This window comes from Oncorhynchus tshawytscha, linkage group LG19 (genome assembly GCF_018296145.1).
Source record: "Oncorhynchus tshawytscha isolate Ot180627B linkage group LG19, Otsh_v2.0, whole genome shotgun sequence".
Lineage (NCBI taxonomy): Eukaryota > Metazoa > Chordata > Actinopteri > Salmoniformes > Salmonidae > Oncorhynchus > Oncorhynchus tshawytscha.
Genome location: NC_056447.1, coordinates 20,113,039 through 20,130,495, shown reverse-complemented (window position 1 = coordinate 20,130,495; position 17,457 = coordinate 20,113,039). Strand labels below are relative to the sequence as shown.

The 17,457-nt window shown below is 44.3% G+C and overlaps 1 protein-coding gene across 3 annotated transcripts in view; it reads right to left on the bottom strand.

Annotated features, from left to right (window-relative positions):
- Positions 1-3,817: 3,817 nt before the first annotated feature.
- Positions 3,818-17,457, bottom strand: part of LOC112219217 (A disintegrin and metalloproteinase with thrombospondin motifs 20-like) — a 127,608-nt gene continuing 113,968 nt past the window's right edge. For 2 of the 3 annotated variants that reach the window (XM_042301440.1, XM_042301441.1), the window contains 10 exons: positions 12,657-12,830; positions 10,552-10,722; positions 10,068-10,274; positions 9,745-9,874; positions 6,899-6,993; positions 6,716-6,810; positions 6,111-6,244; positions 4,896-4,987; positions 4,388-4,492; positions 3,818-4,185 (listed from right to left, as the gene is read on the bottom strand). In XM_042301440.1, the coding sequence (XP_042157374.1) occupies positions 4,096-4,185; positions 4,388-4,492; positions 4,896-4,987; positions 6,111-6,244; positions 6,716-6,810; positions 6,899-6,993; positions 9,745-9,874; positions 10,068-10,274; positions 10,552-10,722; positions 12,657-12,830 (1,293 nt within the window). In that variant the 3' untranslated portion in view covers positions 3,818-4,095. The remainder of the gene's footprint in view (positions 4,186-4,387; positions 4,493-4,895; positions 4,988-6,110; positions 6,245-6,715; positions 6,811-6,898; positions 6,994-9,744; positions 9,875-10,067; positions 10,275-10,551; positions 10,723-12,656; positions 12,831-17,457) is intronic. The other variant, XM_042301442.1, reaches the window with a different exon arrangement.

Sequence of the window (17,457 nt, the reverse complement as noted above, 5' to 3'; positions counted from 1 at the left end):
CCAGTTGGTGCTGAAACAGAGACAAATACACATATATTTAGATGTCTTTCTTTCATTGATCCCTGTATTCTGAACCGTTCTCTCAGTGTATTCTAGTCTTGACAACACAATTCTAGTTAAAGGTAAGCCTAGACCCTATTTTAAGGGATGGCTTAAGATAAATGTACTGAAAACCCTATTGAATGAAAATTCCATGAGAAAATCTGGGATTTCAGGGGTTTAATTTAATGTATTCAGCGCCCACAAGAGAACCACGCCTGCAAAGCCTGTTATGCACCTACATAAGGTGTCTGAATACCAACTACTGAGAAGTGCATAGGAAAGATGTGGGTAGTTAAGCCGTACATTTCTTAAGTCTGATTCGGGCCCATAGTGTATACCATATATAAATCATTTGTTAGAAGTGATGTGGTGATGGAATGCAGAGTGGAGCAACTAGCTGGGCTGCTTCCTTTGCGTATGATGTTTTTCATGTTTAGCATCAATCATTAGTTGCTTTTATGAGGATCCTCTGTGTACTGGTCTATGTTTCTCAACACATTCATTAGGGATGTCTGGTTTCTCTGAGCATAGAACAGAGGAGCCCAGCACATCTAATCTGACTTCTCTCTCTTTAGCCAGAAGACTCAATGTGGACTTCAGCACAGCTTGGCTTCCCTGGAAAACTGCTTTTTGGGGAGTTCTTGTTGTGATACAACCCTTCTTCCAAATCATTAGATTAACTTTTTGGGGAACCAAGCTAGTTTTTTAAAAAACATTTTGTACTGGCACAGAATCAAAGAAGTTCTTTAGGGATTACGGTATCTGGTTTTATTTCATGTACAAAGCTGAGCCTGCCTCAAACATAAACAGCTCTTCTCACTAAAGTACCTGTGACTTCATTATCAAGTCATTTTCAGTGACATAATTTTTTTGAATTTAGCTTTTTTTAGTCATGTTTTCAAAGAGAATTGGAGAACTGACCTCACTTTTTGATTTGACATATGGATTTGGTGACTCATTGATAAGTTGGCAGCCCAAGCTGTAGGGTTCAACACTGAGTGTACCTGGTGTAGTGAGAAACTACAGCCAAAGTATTTGAGTGAAATTGAACTCAAGTCATGTTTTGGAAATGCACAAAATAAGTGAATCCACATGGGCCCACAAGTCAGCTAACACAGCCATCTAACTAGCTCTGACCCTCTGCCATTCATGTCTAACCAAAGGCCACCTCTGTTGAAGAGCGCACCAGCATTGATCTGTTAACCATTCACTCTGTATGAAGCAAGACAAAAGCATTGTAATATGGAAGCATTCAACACACAGAAATCAATTGAAAAGCATTAAAATATTTTATTATTTCTTATTTTACAGTATTAGTAAAGTAGCAAGACCTATGATGTTGATGCAATTAGTGACCATAGCACCTGGATCAATCCATTTTATATAACCTACATACACACTGTAAGTACATATGATTCTTAAAATCATCTTTGGATAATACATAGCAAACAAGCATCTTGTTCAATTCCGTACCAATTCCCATTACATTCAAAACACAGCACGAATATTAAAAAATAAACATACATCATAAGTTACAAATCTGAACTATTATTTAAAAAAAGAAACAAACAGGATTACTTTTCTACAAAATTTATGGCACATAGTGCATCAAGTATTCTTTCAATTTCTGATACAGACCTCATCATAGTATAATTGCCTATCAAACAAGAATGATAGCCAAAGGTTTTCTAGCTGCTCATTGACTTTTGTAAGGGGTTTTCGACCTACCATTCCTTAAATCAAAAGTAGCTGCATTGTCTGACAAAATTTCTAATCTGCATCTATGAAACTTTGGTTAAAGCTTAACACCGGCGTACCAGCATGGCAGGGTTGCCAAATCTGCCCCAGTTATAGTGGTGAAAAAGAGTTCAATTTACCTAAATGATGATAGAGCTACTTCAGGCAGGTTCCCTCATGTAGTTCAGGATATCTGGCAACCCTACAGGTTGGTCTTCAGCTACATTAATAAAAGGACCATGACATGTTCTGCAAAGCATTGTGGGCATTATTCTGTAGTAGTACATTTACACTAGGCATGAAGCTAATGACAGTTCGAAATGCCAGTAGTGAGTTCCTTCTCAAGATTAGTGGTGATGTCAGTGCTATTAAAGCACCATTCAAAGAGCCTCTTTCAGATTAGTAGTTACTCACCCTACACACTGTAATACCATTTCAGCAACAAACAAGTAAACCAAACAATAGCTTCCTGGTCATTGTAGTACAAAAACATGTCTCTATGTATCATTACAGTATAAATATGGTCAAAGAAATATTTGACGATATAATGAAATACATCTCATGAGTATGGATGCTTGTGAGAGGTAGGGTCGCATGCACCTATAGGACCTAGAAGGGACATGATCTGGAAAACAATGTCACAAGTGAACTAAGCCAAACTAGTTTCTAACTGGAGATGAGAGCTCGGCCTTGACTTTCCACCTCTTAAATGATGTAGACAACAGTTACCACCATATGAGTTCATTTAAATATATAAACAAACTGTTTTCCAGGGACAAACAACCAATTTTTTTCCCCCCAGACCACATCACCAATGAGTTAGTGTCTATTGGTTGTCTCTCTATGACCTGCTAGAGATATTATTCTAATCACATTGTCAGTCAGTAGTCAGTAACATTGGGTTCTGAACAGTGAGGACTAGTCTGGGATGCAGTGGTCAGAAGGCATAGTACTCCTCACTGTAACCTTTGACCTTTGAGATAAGGCAAGTCTGGGTGACCATTAGTAGAAGAATGCACAACAACAGTAGTACAGAAACCCTAGCTAACTAATTGGTGAACAAATATTTCCCGAAAAACCCATGTCTGGATGTGTCTCCTGATCTGTAGCTCTCTTCTTCCTATCATTTTGGATGAATACTAATCACAACAACAAACTAATCACACAGCCTTTTGGCAGGAATGAGTAATAACCCACGCGTCACGACACTACTAGCGAATACAATTCAAATATTGAGCGAGATGTTCCATTTTAAGAACAAAACGTTTCCTCGCTGACGGTATAAAAAGAAAAACACTTTGTGCCAGTTCCATAATGACTATTTCACCTTTCTTTTGAGTGCCAAATGAGGAAGATCTCACTTCCAACCACGAGAGGATTCTTCCCTAAGCTCGGTACTATGCAGTGGCTACCTCAGTCTTGCAACCTCCGACCAGAAATATGATTGTGGCCCTTTGAGACTGTACAATGCTGGAATTATGTGAGAGTGTCTGACAAATTCTGCTTTTCATATCCCAATGCAGATTGGTAACCACTACAATTACATACACTAGCGAGGACGGAACATAATAAGGTTGTCTCTCGTCTTCTTTTAAAGGACACTGCATGGCTAGCGGTGTGTACACTGAGTATACAAAACATTTAGGACACCCGATCTTTCCATGACATAGACTGACCAGGTGAATCCAGGTAAAAGCTATGATCTCTTATTGATGTCACCTGTTAATATCCACTTCAATCAGTGTAGATGAAGGGGAGGAGACAGGTTAAAGAAGGTTTTTTTAAGCCTCAAGACAATTGAGACATGGATGTGTGCCATTCAGAGGGTGAATGGGCAAGACAAAATAATGAAGTGTCTTTGAACAGGTATTAGGTGCCAGGCGCACCGGTTTGTGTCAAGAACTGCAACGCTGCTGGGTTTTTCCCGCTCAACAGTTTCCCGTGTGTATCAAGAATGGTCCACCATCCAAAGGACATCCAGCCAACTTAACACAACTGTGGGAAGCATTGGAGTCAACACGGGGCAGCATCCCTGTGGAACGCTTTCAACACCTTGTAGAGTCCATGCTACGATGAATTGAGGCTGTTCTGAGGGGAAAAGGGGGCAGTGCAACTCAATATTAGGAAGGTGTTCCTAATGTTTGGTATACTCAGTGTAGATTCTTTGAGCTGTTCCTATGTTCTAGCTGCTGGGTGGGGAGGAAGGGGTGATGAAGGGAGGAGTTAGTGGCCACATTCACAAATGAAGTGCATTGGATCCCCGGAAGCTCTGGTCTGGTGTCTGTTTCACTGCCTGGTCTGACGTTGCTCCGACCCTTACTGGACCTGAACCAGCAGGCCGTTGTGAGGCTGGGGAATGCACTTCCCACAGAAGCCACCACAGCGACCGTAGATTCTTGCCCCGTCCTACAGACAGAGAGGGAGAAATGAGAATGGAATGGGACAGGACAAAAATGAACTTTCCATAGAGAATGAGGATTTTTATTAATGCCTCTAGAAATTCCTCTTGAATGAATCAGATTCGAAAATCAAACAAGTGACAATTCAGACGATAGGACGGTTTAGAGTACAGTCATTCAGAACATCCAGAATTTCTAGTCCTCCTTACCTCTGATCTGTGGACTTTGACAGAGACATAGTTGCCCTGTGAGGTCCACTTGGTTGTCTCAGCCACCTTCAGACCAGTCCCTATGAGGTTGATGCTAAACTGGCCCTGCGGAAGCACACCAGAGTGATTACAATAGACCAACAAACTGAAACTGTTTTAAGTGGACCTGATCCGGAATCAAATACAGTCAATTAGGCTGTATCTAATTTCCATTCCGGTGGCTGACAACTAAAGCACCACGGTACAGTGGGCAGACACACTGAGCTCCACTGGACGGTTAAATGTGATTCTGTGGTTACTACCCTGGTGGAAACTGGGAAAACGTATGATTTCACACTTCTCTCCAGTTAACAGACTGGATGGGTCAGGTCAGTAAAACCCAGTCAGACAGAACTGAATTTCAACACCTCGGCCAGAAAAAGGTTGGCTCAAGGCATCCATCAAGACATACAGGCATACAGATTATAGTCTGTCATTTATAGACTCACAAATGGTCTGTGTTTCATACCTGAGGACACTTGGCAGCGCTGTAACAGTCTCCCGCCGTGGCGAACGGGACGGGACGGCCAAGCAGGGTCTGAGAGAACTGCAGGTCTGTGGCTGGTACACAACGCAGAGACACAGAGCATATGAAGGTCACAGTCAATACACAGACACATGAGTAGGAGACGAGGGGCTCTAAACAACTACCTTGGCTTAAGGCCTAACGACATGACATTTAAGATGATCTTAGTTCCCCTGTTTTTACGGCTTCGTCACGCATGGTGACCATGACCAGTGCGCTCCCTCCCTCCTAGTCTCCCTCCCTCTCTCTCTCTTTCCTTCCTTCCCTCTCCCTCCCTGTGTCTCTCTCTCTCCCTTCCCTCCATGTCTCTCTCTCTCTCTCTTCCTTCCCTCCCTGTCTCTCTCTCTCTTCCTCTCTCTCCCTGTCTCTCTCTCGCTTTGTAAAGTTAATGAGAAACACATTGCACAGCTAGAGCAGCTCATAATCTAAGTCATTATTCTTCTTTTTTTTTTTTTTTTTTTTTTTTAAGAGTCAAGCCCAAATGAGTTCCTTGCAGTGCGCGGGGAGGGCCTGGTGTGGTGGGAACATGTGCTGTCAGGACCAGAGTAGACAGGGAATGGGATGGGAAGATGACTGCATGGGTTCTGTGAAGTGGTGGAGTGGAGTGGTGGGCTCCCTCCTCCTAGCCGCACACACATATAATTACCACATATCCTGACCACGCCACATGTGCACTAATCTAAGGCATGCTCAGGGACAACAGGAGAGGTTGGGCTGGACGTCGTAATGGGCAGAGGATAGGAATATCGCCTGGAGATGATGCGTGTGTGTGTGTGTATAAGAGAGAGAGAGAGTGTGTGTGACTCCCGATTGTGTGTGTCAGAAAACACAATCGATTTTGTGTGTGTGTACGAGCATTTGTGTGTTTGTGAGTATGCCTGCGTGTAACCATGTGTCTGTGAGTTTGTGTCTCAAAGGGGACTGCTTTGACTCTATCCCAGTGACGTGACCAAGGCCTGTTGAAAGGCGATTATTGCGATTTCTGTGAGGAGTATGGCGAAAGGTGTTCAAAATTGCATTCGGCGAGCAATTCCCTCTTGGCAAGACGTTATCCCGTGCTGTGGGTAAGAGGAGTGGGGTGTGTGCAGGAGTAAAAGAACATGGATGTGTGGTCTCATTACAGTGGAGTGGTCAGGCAATCACATGGTCATTACTCACTCATTATCCTCAGGGAGCTGATGTCCAGGCGGACCTTGTGGAAGAGAGTGTATCCCGCTGCAGAGTAATCGTTCCTGCAGTCACAGTCCTGCCTTCTGCTGCCATTATACGGGCACTCAAAAGGGTTCAGCAACCTAGACGTTAAAAATAATGGTACAGATAAGGTACATTCCTTATATGGAAAATACAGTACATTCTGTCCGTAGACAGCCGGCTGTGATAGGGAGTCCCATAGGGCGGTGCACAATTGGCCCAGCGTCGTCCGAGGTAGGGTCAGTTATGAACAAATTCTTATTTACAATGACGGCCTACACAGGCCAAACCCGGACGACGCTGGGCCATAATCAAGGTACATTAAAAAAAAAAAAAAAAAAAAAAAAATACAGGAAGGAATCCTATACATTTTGTCACTCATCACATACACTGGCAACAGGGTGGTAGAGCATGGTGCTTGCAAGACCAGGTTTGTGGGTTCAATTCCCATGGGGAACCAGTAAGAGAAAATGTCTGCACTCACTACTGTAAGTTGCTGTGGGAAAGAGTGTCTGCTAAATGACTCGAATGTCAATTGTTGCAGGAGAATAATCTGATTTCAACAAGCACACCTGTATCCATAGACCTCCGAGTAGTTGTCTGTCTGACCGCTCCGCAGAGTAACATATTCCTTAGGGAAATCAGTCTGCATCTCAGCACAGAAGATCTAGGAGGAAACACACATCGAGACAACAGATGAGGATGTGGCTGAATGACGAAGTGATGGGAAGTTAATTTTGACAGAGCACACACACCTGCAGTATCCTGGACTTGACCTTCAGGTAGAACTCCCCATCCATCCTCACTTCCTGTCTCATCTGGACCTCTCTGCAGGACATGAACAGCTGACCTGTGATCAGGCATAGGAGGGAGCACCTTTGGTTTTACAGTATTATAGGGGATGGTGCTGGTCAATATGCAGGTCAATATGAACAGGATACTTAACACTGAAATTAAAATTACCATGAAAAACAAAGTTACAAAGTACAGATATTAGAAAGTTATTTTAACTAATCATTTAATATACATTACCGTTCAAATGTTTGGGGTCACTTAGTTTGGGATCACCTTGTTTTTGAAAGAAAAACTTCTGTGAAGGGAGTAGTACACAGCGTTGTACGAGATCTTCAGTTTCTTGGCAATTTCTCGCATGGAGTAGCCTTCATTTCTCAGAACAGGAATAGACTGACGAGTTTCAGAAGAAAGTTCTTTGTTTCTGGCCATTTTGAGCCTGTAATCGAACCCACAAATGCTGATGCTCCAGATACTCAACTAGTCTAAAGAAGGCCAGTTTTAATGTTTCTTTAATCAGAACAGTTTTCAGCTGTGCTAACATAATTGCAAAAGGGTTTTCTAATGATCAATTAGCCTTTTAAAATGATAAACTTGGATTAGCTAACAGGAGTGATGGTTGCTGATAATGGGCCTCTGTACGCCTATGTAGATATTCCATAAAAAATCATCCGTTTCCAGCTACAATAGTCATTTACAACATTAACAATGTCTACACTGTATTTCTGATCAATTTGATGTTATTTTAACGAACAGAAAAATGAGCTTTTCTTTCAAAAACAAGGACATTTCTAAGTGACCCCAAACTTTTGAACAGTAGTGTAAATGTAGCGTATAATGGAAGAGACCCCGTAGTGCTACAGTAGACTTCACATAGGTCAGTAAATGATCGTGTTCCACAAAACATTAGAAGCATTCCAATAAATAAACAGCAGGAAAAACTCAACGAAAATGATTTGTATCTGGTCAAGGTGTGAGTAGGAGTTCAACACTGGGGGGGGGGTGGGCTTGTTAAAAACATCTCTCTTTGTTTACATTCCCCCCACAGTTGTTCCTGTGTGGTTGGAGGCCAGAACTCTCCGATTAGCTGATAGTATTATTACTTTACTGGTGAACCGGCTGTCAACCGAGCATTTTCCTTTCGCCCGATGCCTGACTTGGCAAGAGACTTAATGGCAGAATGCTCCACAGTGAGACCGTGTCTAAACATCTGAGATGTGGGGAATGAACCTGCAAACCTGGAGCCGACTCAGCTAACACACAGCCAGGGTCAGGAGTGAAGGTCTCCCCCAAGCCTCAGCCCCAGACCCAGTCACGGAACCAGACCCAATCTCAGACTCAACTCCAGTCTTAACCCCAACCGTAGCACACTGCAAGCTGTCTGTCACCAACTCACTATTTATTGTTTCAGAAATCAACTTCTCCAAGAGAGGCTTAAAGTCAAGGTTAACGTAAAGTGTTCAAATGAAGAAACAAGTTGACATTCTATAAACACCATCAGACAAATCACAATGGCAGTAAGCTGCTATATACAGCACAGTCTATTCAATACTATTACTATACACATTCCTGTTTGGCAATAAGCACTGCATGGATCAGACAAGTTGGCAAGGAAAGCACATCTACGTTTTAGGCCTAATACTTAAGGGAGAGGCTGTGTAGAAATAGTGGAGATGGGTAGCAGAGAGGCTGTGTAGAAATAGTGGAGATGAGTAGCAGAGAGGCTGTGTAGAAATAGTGGAGATGGGTAGCAGAGAGGCTGTGTAGAAATAGTGGAGATGGGTAGCAGAGAGGCTGTGTAGAAATAGTGGAGATGGGTAGCAGAGAGGCTGTGTAGAAATAGTGGAGATGGGTAGCAGAGAGGCTGTGTAGAAATAGTGGAGATGGGTAGCAGAGAGGCTGTGTAGAAATAGTGGAGATGAGTAGCAGAGAGGCTGTGTAGAAATAGTGGAGATGAGTAGCAGAGAAGCTGTGTAGAAATAGTGGAGATGAGTAGCAGAGAAGCTGTGTAGAAATAGTGGAGATGAGTAGCAGAGAGGCTGTGTAGAAATAGTGGAGATGAGTAGCAGAGAGGCTGTGTAGAGATAGTGGAGATGAGTAGCAGAGAGGCTGTGTAGAAATAGTGGAGATGAGTAGTAGAGAGGCTGTGTAGAAATAGTGGAGATGAGTAGCAGAGAGGCTGTGTAGAAATAGTGGAGATGAGTAGCAGAGAGGCTGTGTAGAAATAGTGGAGATGAGTAGTAGAGAGGCTGTGTAGAAATGGTGGAGATGAGTAGTAGAGAGGCTGTGTAGAAATAGTGGAGATGAGTAGTAGAGAGGCTGTGTAGAAATAGTGGAGATGAGTAGCAGAGAGGCTGTGTAGAAATAGTGGAGATGAGTAGCAGAGAGGCTGTGTAGAAATAGTGGAGATGAGTAGCAGAGAGGCTGTGTAGAAATAGTGGAGATGAGTAGCAGAGAGGCTGTGTAGAAATAGTGGAGACGAGTAGTAGAGAGGCTGTGTAGAAATAGTGGAGACGAGTAGTAGAGAGGCTGAGTAGAAATAGTGGAGATGAGTAGCAGAGAGGCTGTGTAGAAATGGTGGAGATGAGTAGTAGAGAGGCTGTGTAGAAATAGTGGAGATGAGTAGTAGAGAGGCTGTGTAGAAATAGTGGAGATGAGTAGTAGAGAGGCTGTGTAGAAATAGTGGAGATGAGTAGTAGAGAGGCTGTGTAGAAATAGTGGAGATGAGTAGTAGAGAGGCTGTGTAGAAATAGTGGAGATGAGTAGTAGAGAGGCTGTGTACACTAGAAGTAGTATTGTAGAGACTCACACTCTCGCTCTCGGCAGGCGGCCCGTGACTCGGGCCTCTCGGCTGGACGGCAGTGTTTGGACAGTTGGCCTTTAGAGGCCAGACACTCCAACCTGCGCTCCATCACTCCCGCTCCACACGTCTGGGAGCACTGAGGAGCACATAAAGGGCATCAATTACATGGAAACTACTGACAAATTACACACTCACAGTACAAAACAAAACTGTATCAAGTAACTGTTGTTTCAATATCATGACCTGATACTGTTTACCAACCCCTCTCTCTCCCTCTCCCCATTCTCTCCATCCCCCTTTTTCTCTCTCTCAAACACACTGAAACACACCTTGCTCCATGGGCCAACTTTCCAGTAGGCAGCTTGTGGGCAGTCCCTAAGGAGGCACTGTCTGGTGCCAGGAGGGTGGGGCTCTGGACAGTGGGGGCGGGACTGTGCAGAGGACTGGGCATCATATGGGTGCAGGGTCAGGGAGGATGGCATCACGGAGCAGGACACTATACGCTGCTGGTAGCCCACTCCACAGCTGGTAGAGCACTGGAAATCACACACAATGGAGATCACACCGTAGCAGATATACTGTAGAGACACGTGGATTAACACAATATATCCATTTGTCTTTGACGACCTAGGCTAGTCAAATACTGTTGGTAAATCGTTACATCGAATGACGCAAAGGTAGGCCTATCTAAAGGTGTAATAATAATACATGGAATTTGAATAGCGCTTTTCAAGGACGCAGTCGCTTTGCAATTCTAGAAGTGAAAAAGCGACACAAACAGGAGGCAGGGGTTTCCTAAATCAAGGCTCCTACCTGTGACCACTCCCCTGTCATCCACATGTAGTGGCAGGCTGCTCCACTGCAGGGCTGGCGCAGGGCGGGGCAAGACGAGGGGTCACAGAGGGCGTCCTGGACAGGGGTCAGCCCAGCCCCCACGCACAGAACCTTCCTGTTCCTCATACCCTCTCCACAGGTGGCGTTACACTGCGGAGAACAGACAGAGGACGAGAACAACATGAGGGTCAAGTCATCATGTCAACATCAAAAGGCATTATACGTAATACAAGTGTAAACTTGTCCCCAGTCTCAATTGCTACAGCATATAAATTTGACACACAGAGAGACAGAGAGGGAGAGAGGGAGGGAGAGAGAGAGAGAGAGAGGAGAGATGAAGAAAGAAGAGAGGAAGAGAGAGGGGAGAGAGAGAGAGAGAGAGGAGAGAGAGAGAGGAGAGAGAGAGAAAGAGAGAGAGAGAGAGAGAGGTGAGAGAGAGAGAGTGAGAGAGAGGAGAGAGAGAGAGAGAGAGAGAGAGAGAGAGAGAGAGAGAGAGAGAGAGAGCAGAGAGAGAGAGAGAGAGAGAGAGAGAGAGAGAGAGAGATGGCTGGCGGACGAGGTGAATACAGTAAAGTGTGGAACAAAGGGTAATGTCTTCAGATTGGCATAGGGGGCAGTGTTGGACCGCTAGCAGAGAAGTTCTGCCAGGTTTGGTTGTTTCCTCCAGATGGTCAAACTCCAGAAGAAAACGGTTCTGTCTAAAAAAATATGTATTCTACACTTTATCCAGGAGAGGAACAGTAAGCATGATATGACATCTCATGTTGCTTTCAAGAACAACCCTAACGATAAAGCAAACGGCACGTCATGGGTGGAGACTCGAGTTGGTTTTGAGTGAACTCAAAACGACGGTTTAGAGAGGTAGTCAAGAGTGAAGACAGGTATGCCAATGTGAGAGTAGGCACACTACAGTTTGAATGGCTAAAGCATAATGTCCTACGAAATCAAATAAGTTATCAGTTTTGTTTGTAAGAATCTCTCATTCTAAGCCCGAAATGGTTTCTGGGCCAGAAACGTCTGTTTCTGAGACAGGAGGCTGTAAACGATCAGTGGAATGCACAGCAACACAGGCAGACAGGATCTGAGTGCGTGCAAACATTCCTGCACCAGGAAGCAGCACAAAGTCCTTACATGGCGCTCATCTTTTTGTGTCCTGAACTTTGGCGACAATGTAGGGGGGGGACATGAAAGAAAGAGAGGGGCCAAGGGTAGAAAACACTGAGTTCAAGGGGACTGCTCAGTGCTCACGTCACACAGTGTAGTGCCCCTCGAAAAGACAAAAGCCGCAGAGCAGATACGGATCAGTGCTTTGAGGTTTGGATGTGATTTATCATAGACTGATGGTTATCATTCAAACCCTCATTGTGTGATGCAGGAGTGCTGGGCTACCTTAGCGACCTCATAAACACAGCTGGTCTGGTCCACTTGCTCTAGTCTAGTGGAAAGAGCTGTGTCCGAGCGCTGCCAATAACAAATCTCCAGTATGATGATTTTATGTCTTTCTCTCACTGTGTATTCATTAAACACACATGCTAGCAACTGGACTCTGCCTCTATTAACAAATGTATGCGAATATAATCAAATGATGAAATCGTATTTAAAAGCACATTGGTCCTCTGATGTTCTGTCTCGGGACATTCAACAAATTCTCTTCCCCTTGTGGAATTTTGGGGAAGCGATGCATTCTAAACTGAGGTTCCACTTGGGGCTTAGTGTTTTGTGTGCTTGTCCAGTCACCCAGAAGACAAACATGTCCAGTGGACAGCCCCACTTCGTCACTGTGCCTCACACATGGCGGCCTTGCCTGGGTATTCTGGAGTGGTTTTTAGGGGGGTTGGATAGTAAAGAGAGCACGTTGACGGTCGACTACTGATCAAACCCTGAACAGGACCCATAGCACATAGAGGTGAATTTGAAGTTGGATGGGAGAAACCCCAAACCTACAATAAGACAGTTATATGGAGGGGCTGGTGACTCGCCCCTGTTTGTGTCAAAGGAGAAGGAAGAAGAAGAGAAAGGGGAAGTGAAATAGAAAGAAGGAGATGGAAAGACAAAGAGAAAGATAGACAGAGGTCAATACTTACATCTTGCCATTCTCCGGCTGCCCAGGTGTAATGGAGGCACTCAGTAGCCTGGCAGGGCTGGGCAGTGGCAGGATGGTTGTGGGAACCACACAGCTCTTCTCTTACCCGTCCTGTACCCTTCAGTCTGCAGTACACTTCTCTGTTCTGGACCCCTACTCCACAGGGGACAGAGCACTACAAATACACACAAACACACAAACACACGCGTTAGATTGCCTGACACAAAACACACACTGACAGAAAGAAGCACACACTATATAAGTCTGCACACAAAGGCGTTTCACGAACACCTTCAGCAGCCACTTTTTATTCCCAAATGCAACGTTTTGGTGATTTTAAACACAGAGTGAGAGTTAATCATCTGATTACATTTCCTGCTCAGAGAACCTTTTTTGTCATTCCACTGGTACTGTAATCAAATCAAATCAAATTGTATTCGTCACATGCGCCGAATACAACAGGTGTAGACCTTACAGTGAAATGCTTACTTACGAGCCCCTAACCAACAGTGCAGTTTCAAAAAATATGGATAAGAATAAGAGATAAAAGTAACAAGTAATTAAAGAGCAGCAGTAAAAAATAACAATATATACAGGGGGGTGCCTGTACAGAGTCAATGTGCGGGGGCACTGGTTAGTTGAGATAGTATGTACATGTAGGTAGAGTTAATTAAAGTGACTATGCACAACATAGAGTGGCAGTGTGTGGAGAGGGGAGGGGGGGATAAAAATAGTCTGGGTAGCCATTTGACTAGATGTTCAGGAGTCGTATGGCATGGGCTGTAGCAACCAGATCTGAAATCTAAACCATAACACATACATTTTCCCATCATGTCCCCTCTCACCCTCTCTGACTGGGACTAAGTAAACATAAACTCAGCAAAAAAAGAAATGTCCTCTCACTGTCAACTGTTTAATTTTCAGCAAACTTAACATGTATAAATATTTGTAGGAACATAACAAGATTCAACAACTGAGACATAAACTGAACAAGTTCCACAGACATGTGACTAACAGAAATTGAATAATGTGTCCCTGAACAAAGGGGGGGTCAAAATCAAAAGTAACAATCAGTATCTGGTGTGGCCACCAGCTGTATTAAGTACTGCAGTGCATCTCCTCCTCATTGACTGCACGAGATTTGCCAGTTCTTGCTGTGAGAGGTTACCCCACTCCTCCACCAAGGCACCTGCAAGTTCCCGGACATTTCTGTGGGAAATAGCCCTAGCCCTCACCCTCCGATCCAACAGGTCCCAGACGTGCTCAATGGGATTGAGATCCGAGCCCTTCGCTGGCCATGGCAGAACACTGACATTCCTGTTTTGCAGGAAATCACGCACAGAACGAGCAGTATGGCTGGTGGCATTGTCATGCTGGATGGTCATGTCAGGATGAGCCTGCAGGAAGGGTACCACATGAGGGAGGAGGATGTCTTCCCTGTAACGCACAGCATTGAGATTTCCTGCAATGACAACAAGCTCAGTCCGATGATGCTGTGACACACCGCCCCAGACCATGATGGACCCTCCACCTCCAAATCGATCCTACAGGCCTCTGTGTAACGCTCATTCCTTCGACGATAAACGCGAATACGACCATCACCCCTGGTGAGACAAAACCACGACTCGTCAGTAAAGAGCACTTTTTGCCAGTCCTGTCTGGTCCAGCGAAGGTGGGTTTGTGTAGGTGACGTTGTTGCCAGCGATGTCTGGTGAGGACCTGCCTTACAACAGGCCTACAAGCCCTCAGTTCAGCCTCTTTCAGCCTCTCTCAGCCTATTGCGCACAGTCTGAGCACTGATGGAGGGATTGTGCATGTTGTTGCCATCCTGTACCTGTCCCGCAGGTGTGATGTTCAGATGTACCGATCCTGTGCAGGTGCTGTTACACATGGTCTACCACTGCGAGGACGATCAGCTGTCTGTCCTGTCTCCCTGTCTTAGGCGCCTCACAGTACGGACATTGCAATTTATTGCCCTGGCCACATCTGCAGTCCTCATGCCTCCTTGCAGCATGCCTAAGGCATGTTCACGCAGATGAGCAGGGAACCTGGGCATCTTTCTTTTGGTGTTTTTCAGAGTCAGTAGAAAGGCCTCTTTAGTGTCCTAAGTTTTCATAACTGTGACCTTAATTGCCTACCATCTGTAAGCTGTTAGTGTCTTAACAACCGTTCCACAGGTGCATGTTCATTAATTGTTTATTGTTCATTGAACAAGCATGGGAAGTGCTTGAACCCTTTACAATGAAGATCTGTGAAGTTATTTGGATTTTTACAAATGATCTTTGAAAGACAGGGTCCTGAAAAAGGGATGTTTCTTTTTTTGCTGAGTTTATATGCTTCGTTTAGTCTGCTGGGTTTGATTCACAGGCTTTAAAGGAAAACTCACAAAAACAATATTTTGGTATTTGATTCATAAGTCCATTGTTGACATAGTCCCAAAATGTTTTGCTTGTCATCAAATCACATTCTCAAGATAAGTAACTTCCAAAATACAGAAATCATCTCCATTTGATGCCCTTTGTAACATATGATGCTGCGTATTGACCAATACAAACAGAGAAATATGTTTTCCTCTGAGCCTGCATTCGTCGTGCCTGTGTGAGCCGTATTGTCAGTTCACTCACAGGTCTATCACATGGCCCATCTCTTTGAAGCCATTGAGAATCCTACCTGCATGCCAAAGAAGCTCTCCAGAACAGGTTTCCTAGACAAAAGATTAAGCCATATCCTGGACTAAGAAGCATGTTTAATGGAGACTCTCCGCTCAAAGTGCTTTTTAGTCCAGGACTAGCTTAATCTGGGTCTGGAAACCAACCCCCAGGGTTCTAGAAGAAAGCTGTGTAAATACTATAGAGCCACATGTACTGTAAGTACCATATATCCCGTTCGATCATTTATACAGTAGGCTATATCATGCTGTACTACAACTGTTTGCAGGCCTACGTCGTCGTCTCTATGGTGTGCGGTTAGGTGAAGTCTTGCTCCTTATGTTTGGAAGGAGAACAAAAAGCATTAAGGGGAATCTGAACTCAGATGCAGGTCTAAGCCAAAGAACGAGGCCTCATTTAAAGGCTTGCGTTTTTAACATCCCATAGCGGGGTGTAATAGAGCCTCCTATTGCGATTTGAACAACAGTTACGGGTTAAGAAATGTGATTCTCTTTTCAAGAGACTTTTTGGTTTTCATTGCTGAAGATCAAATTCATCACAATTGAGCACACTATTCAATGTTGGGCTATTCACTATTCAATGTTGGAGTTGAGCTTCTCCACAGACTGCTGCTCTCTACCCATCTGCAGTACGTCTGTTTGACATAAACATCGAATTTAGAATAGAATTAGAATAAGAATATATTAGAATGTGAACTAGTTATTCTAATTCTATGGGTTTTGATTGGATAGGACAGCGGACCCCAAAAACACGCCTTAGCACAGTGTGGTTGACCATAGAGAGGTGGAACATGCAGCTGTCACAGACGAATCAGTGGGATCGCCGCCACTCCACTCCCAAGCACGGGCCGCCCCACACCAAGAGCTCTACAGGCAGTCCTCACCCCTTCCTCATTTACCCTTCTCACACCCCCTTGTACCCCTTCACAGACCCCCATTCAGAGGCGACTGTGAGGGGGTTGAGTGGCTAGCTGCTGAAAAGCCCAAACGGTGGGTGCTGAGGTTTCCAAAGTTGTCACAGGCATGAACGTTTAGATATGAAACATGTCTTTATGTTATAGTTGTGGATTTCATGGTTTCTGGTGGTATGTGGAGGGAGATGATTGCTTCCAGACACCAGGGAGGAAGAGTGAGAGGGAGAGTGAGGCCCTTAAGGGGAGTGGTCTCATGTGGGAAGACAGAGATGGGTTACCAATGCAAGCCCAATTGGGATTTCACAACCGCAGTTTAGGCGTGGAGAGCAGTGTGAGTTCACTTCATACAAGACCTGTTGATCTCACTTTTCTCCCCATCCTATGTCCAACACAAAAATAACTTAAATACATCATTAGAGTGAGAGAAGCAGTGAAAACTGGAGGGTCTGGGGGGGGTAATATAATATATTAGCATGAATATATACAGACAAAAACGCACATATCATAGCATACCACAGGTTGCAGAGGGACCTACCATTTTGGGGGGGGGGGAGAATGACTGTGAGAACATCATAAGGTCAGACTTTTGAAAAGGGTGTTTTACTCCAAAATGTATGAAAATAAAATGATGCTGACATCTAAAATATAATTTCCCCCTCCAGAAATGAGCCCAATATAACATATTGGTCCATATTATCAGACAGGTGTGCTATTTAGCAATAAGCATCATCACCTGATGTAGCCCACCTGATGCACCATAGTGGCTATAAATATACAGGCTGAGGGTTGCCCATCTGCATTTATCCCATTGGGCTAATCATTAGCTAGAACTCAAATTCTAAAGTCTAAACATTAGGCTCTTGTTGCTAGTTAGCACCATGTTGATTACTTGATACCTTCCACGGGCACTCAACCAACCAAGGATCATGTACTGTGAATATAATTTAGGCCTAACTGTTACAGCTGACCCTTGTTACATTTAGCCCTGGTCTTCCATAGGCATTCAACGCCATTTGCGAGCGAATAAACCTGCTGCTGAAAACTCAGGCTCTAAAAATGTGCATTTTAACCAACTAATTTATTGGATTTAAGAAATAAGTGTAGCCTAGTAACACTAGAAAGCTCCGTCCTCTTTAAACAGTGGCATTCAAAACTCCTTTGAAAAGTGTGTTTTACGGCTCTGTCGTAACCGGCCGCGACCGGGAGGTCCGTGGGGCGAC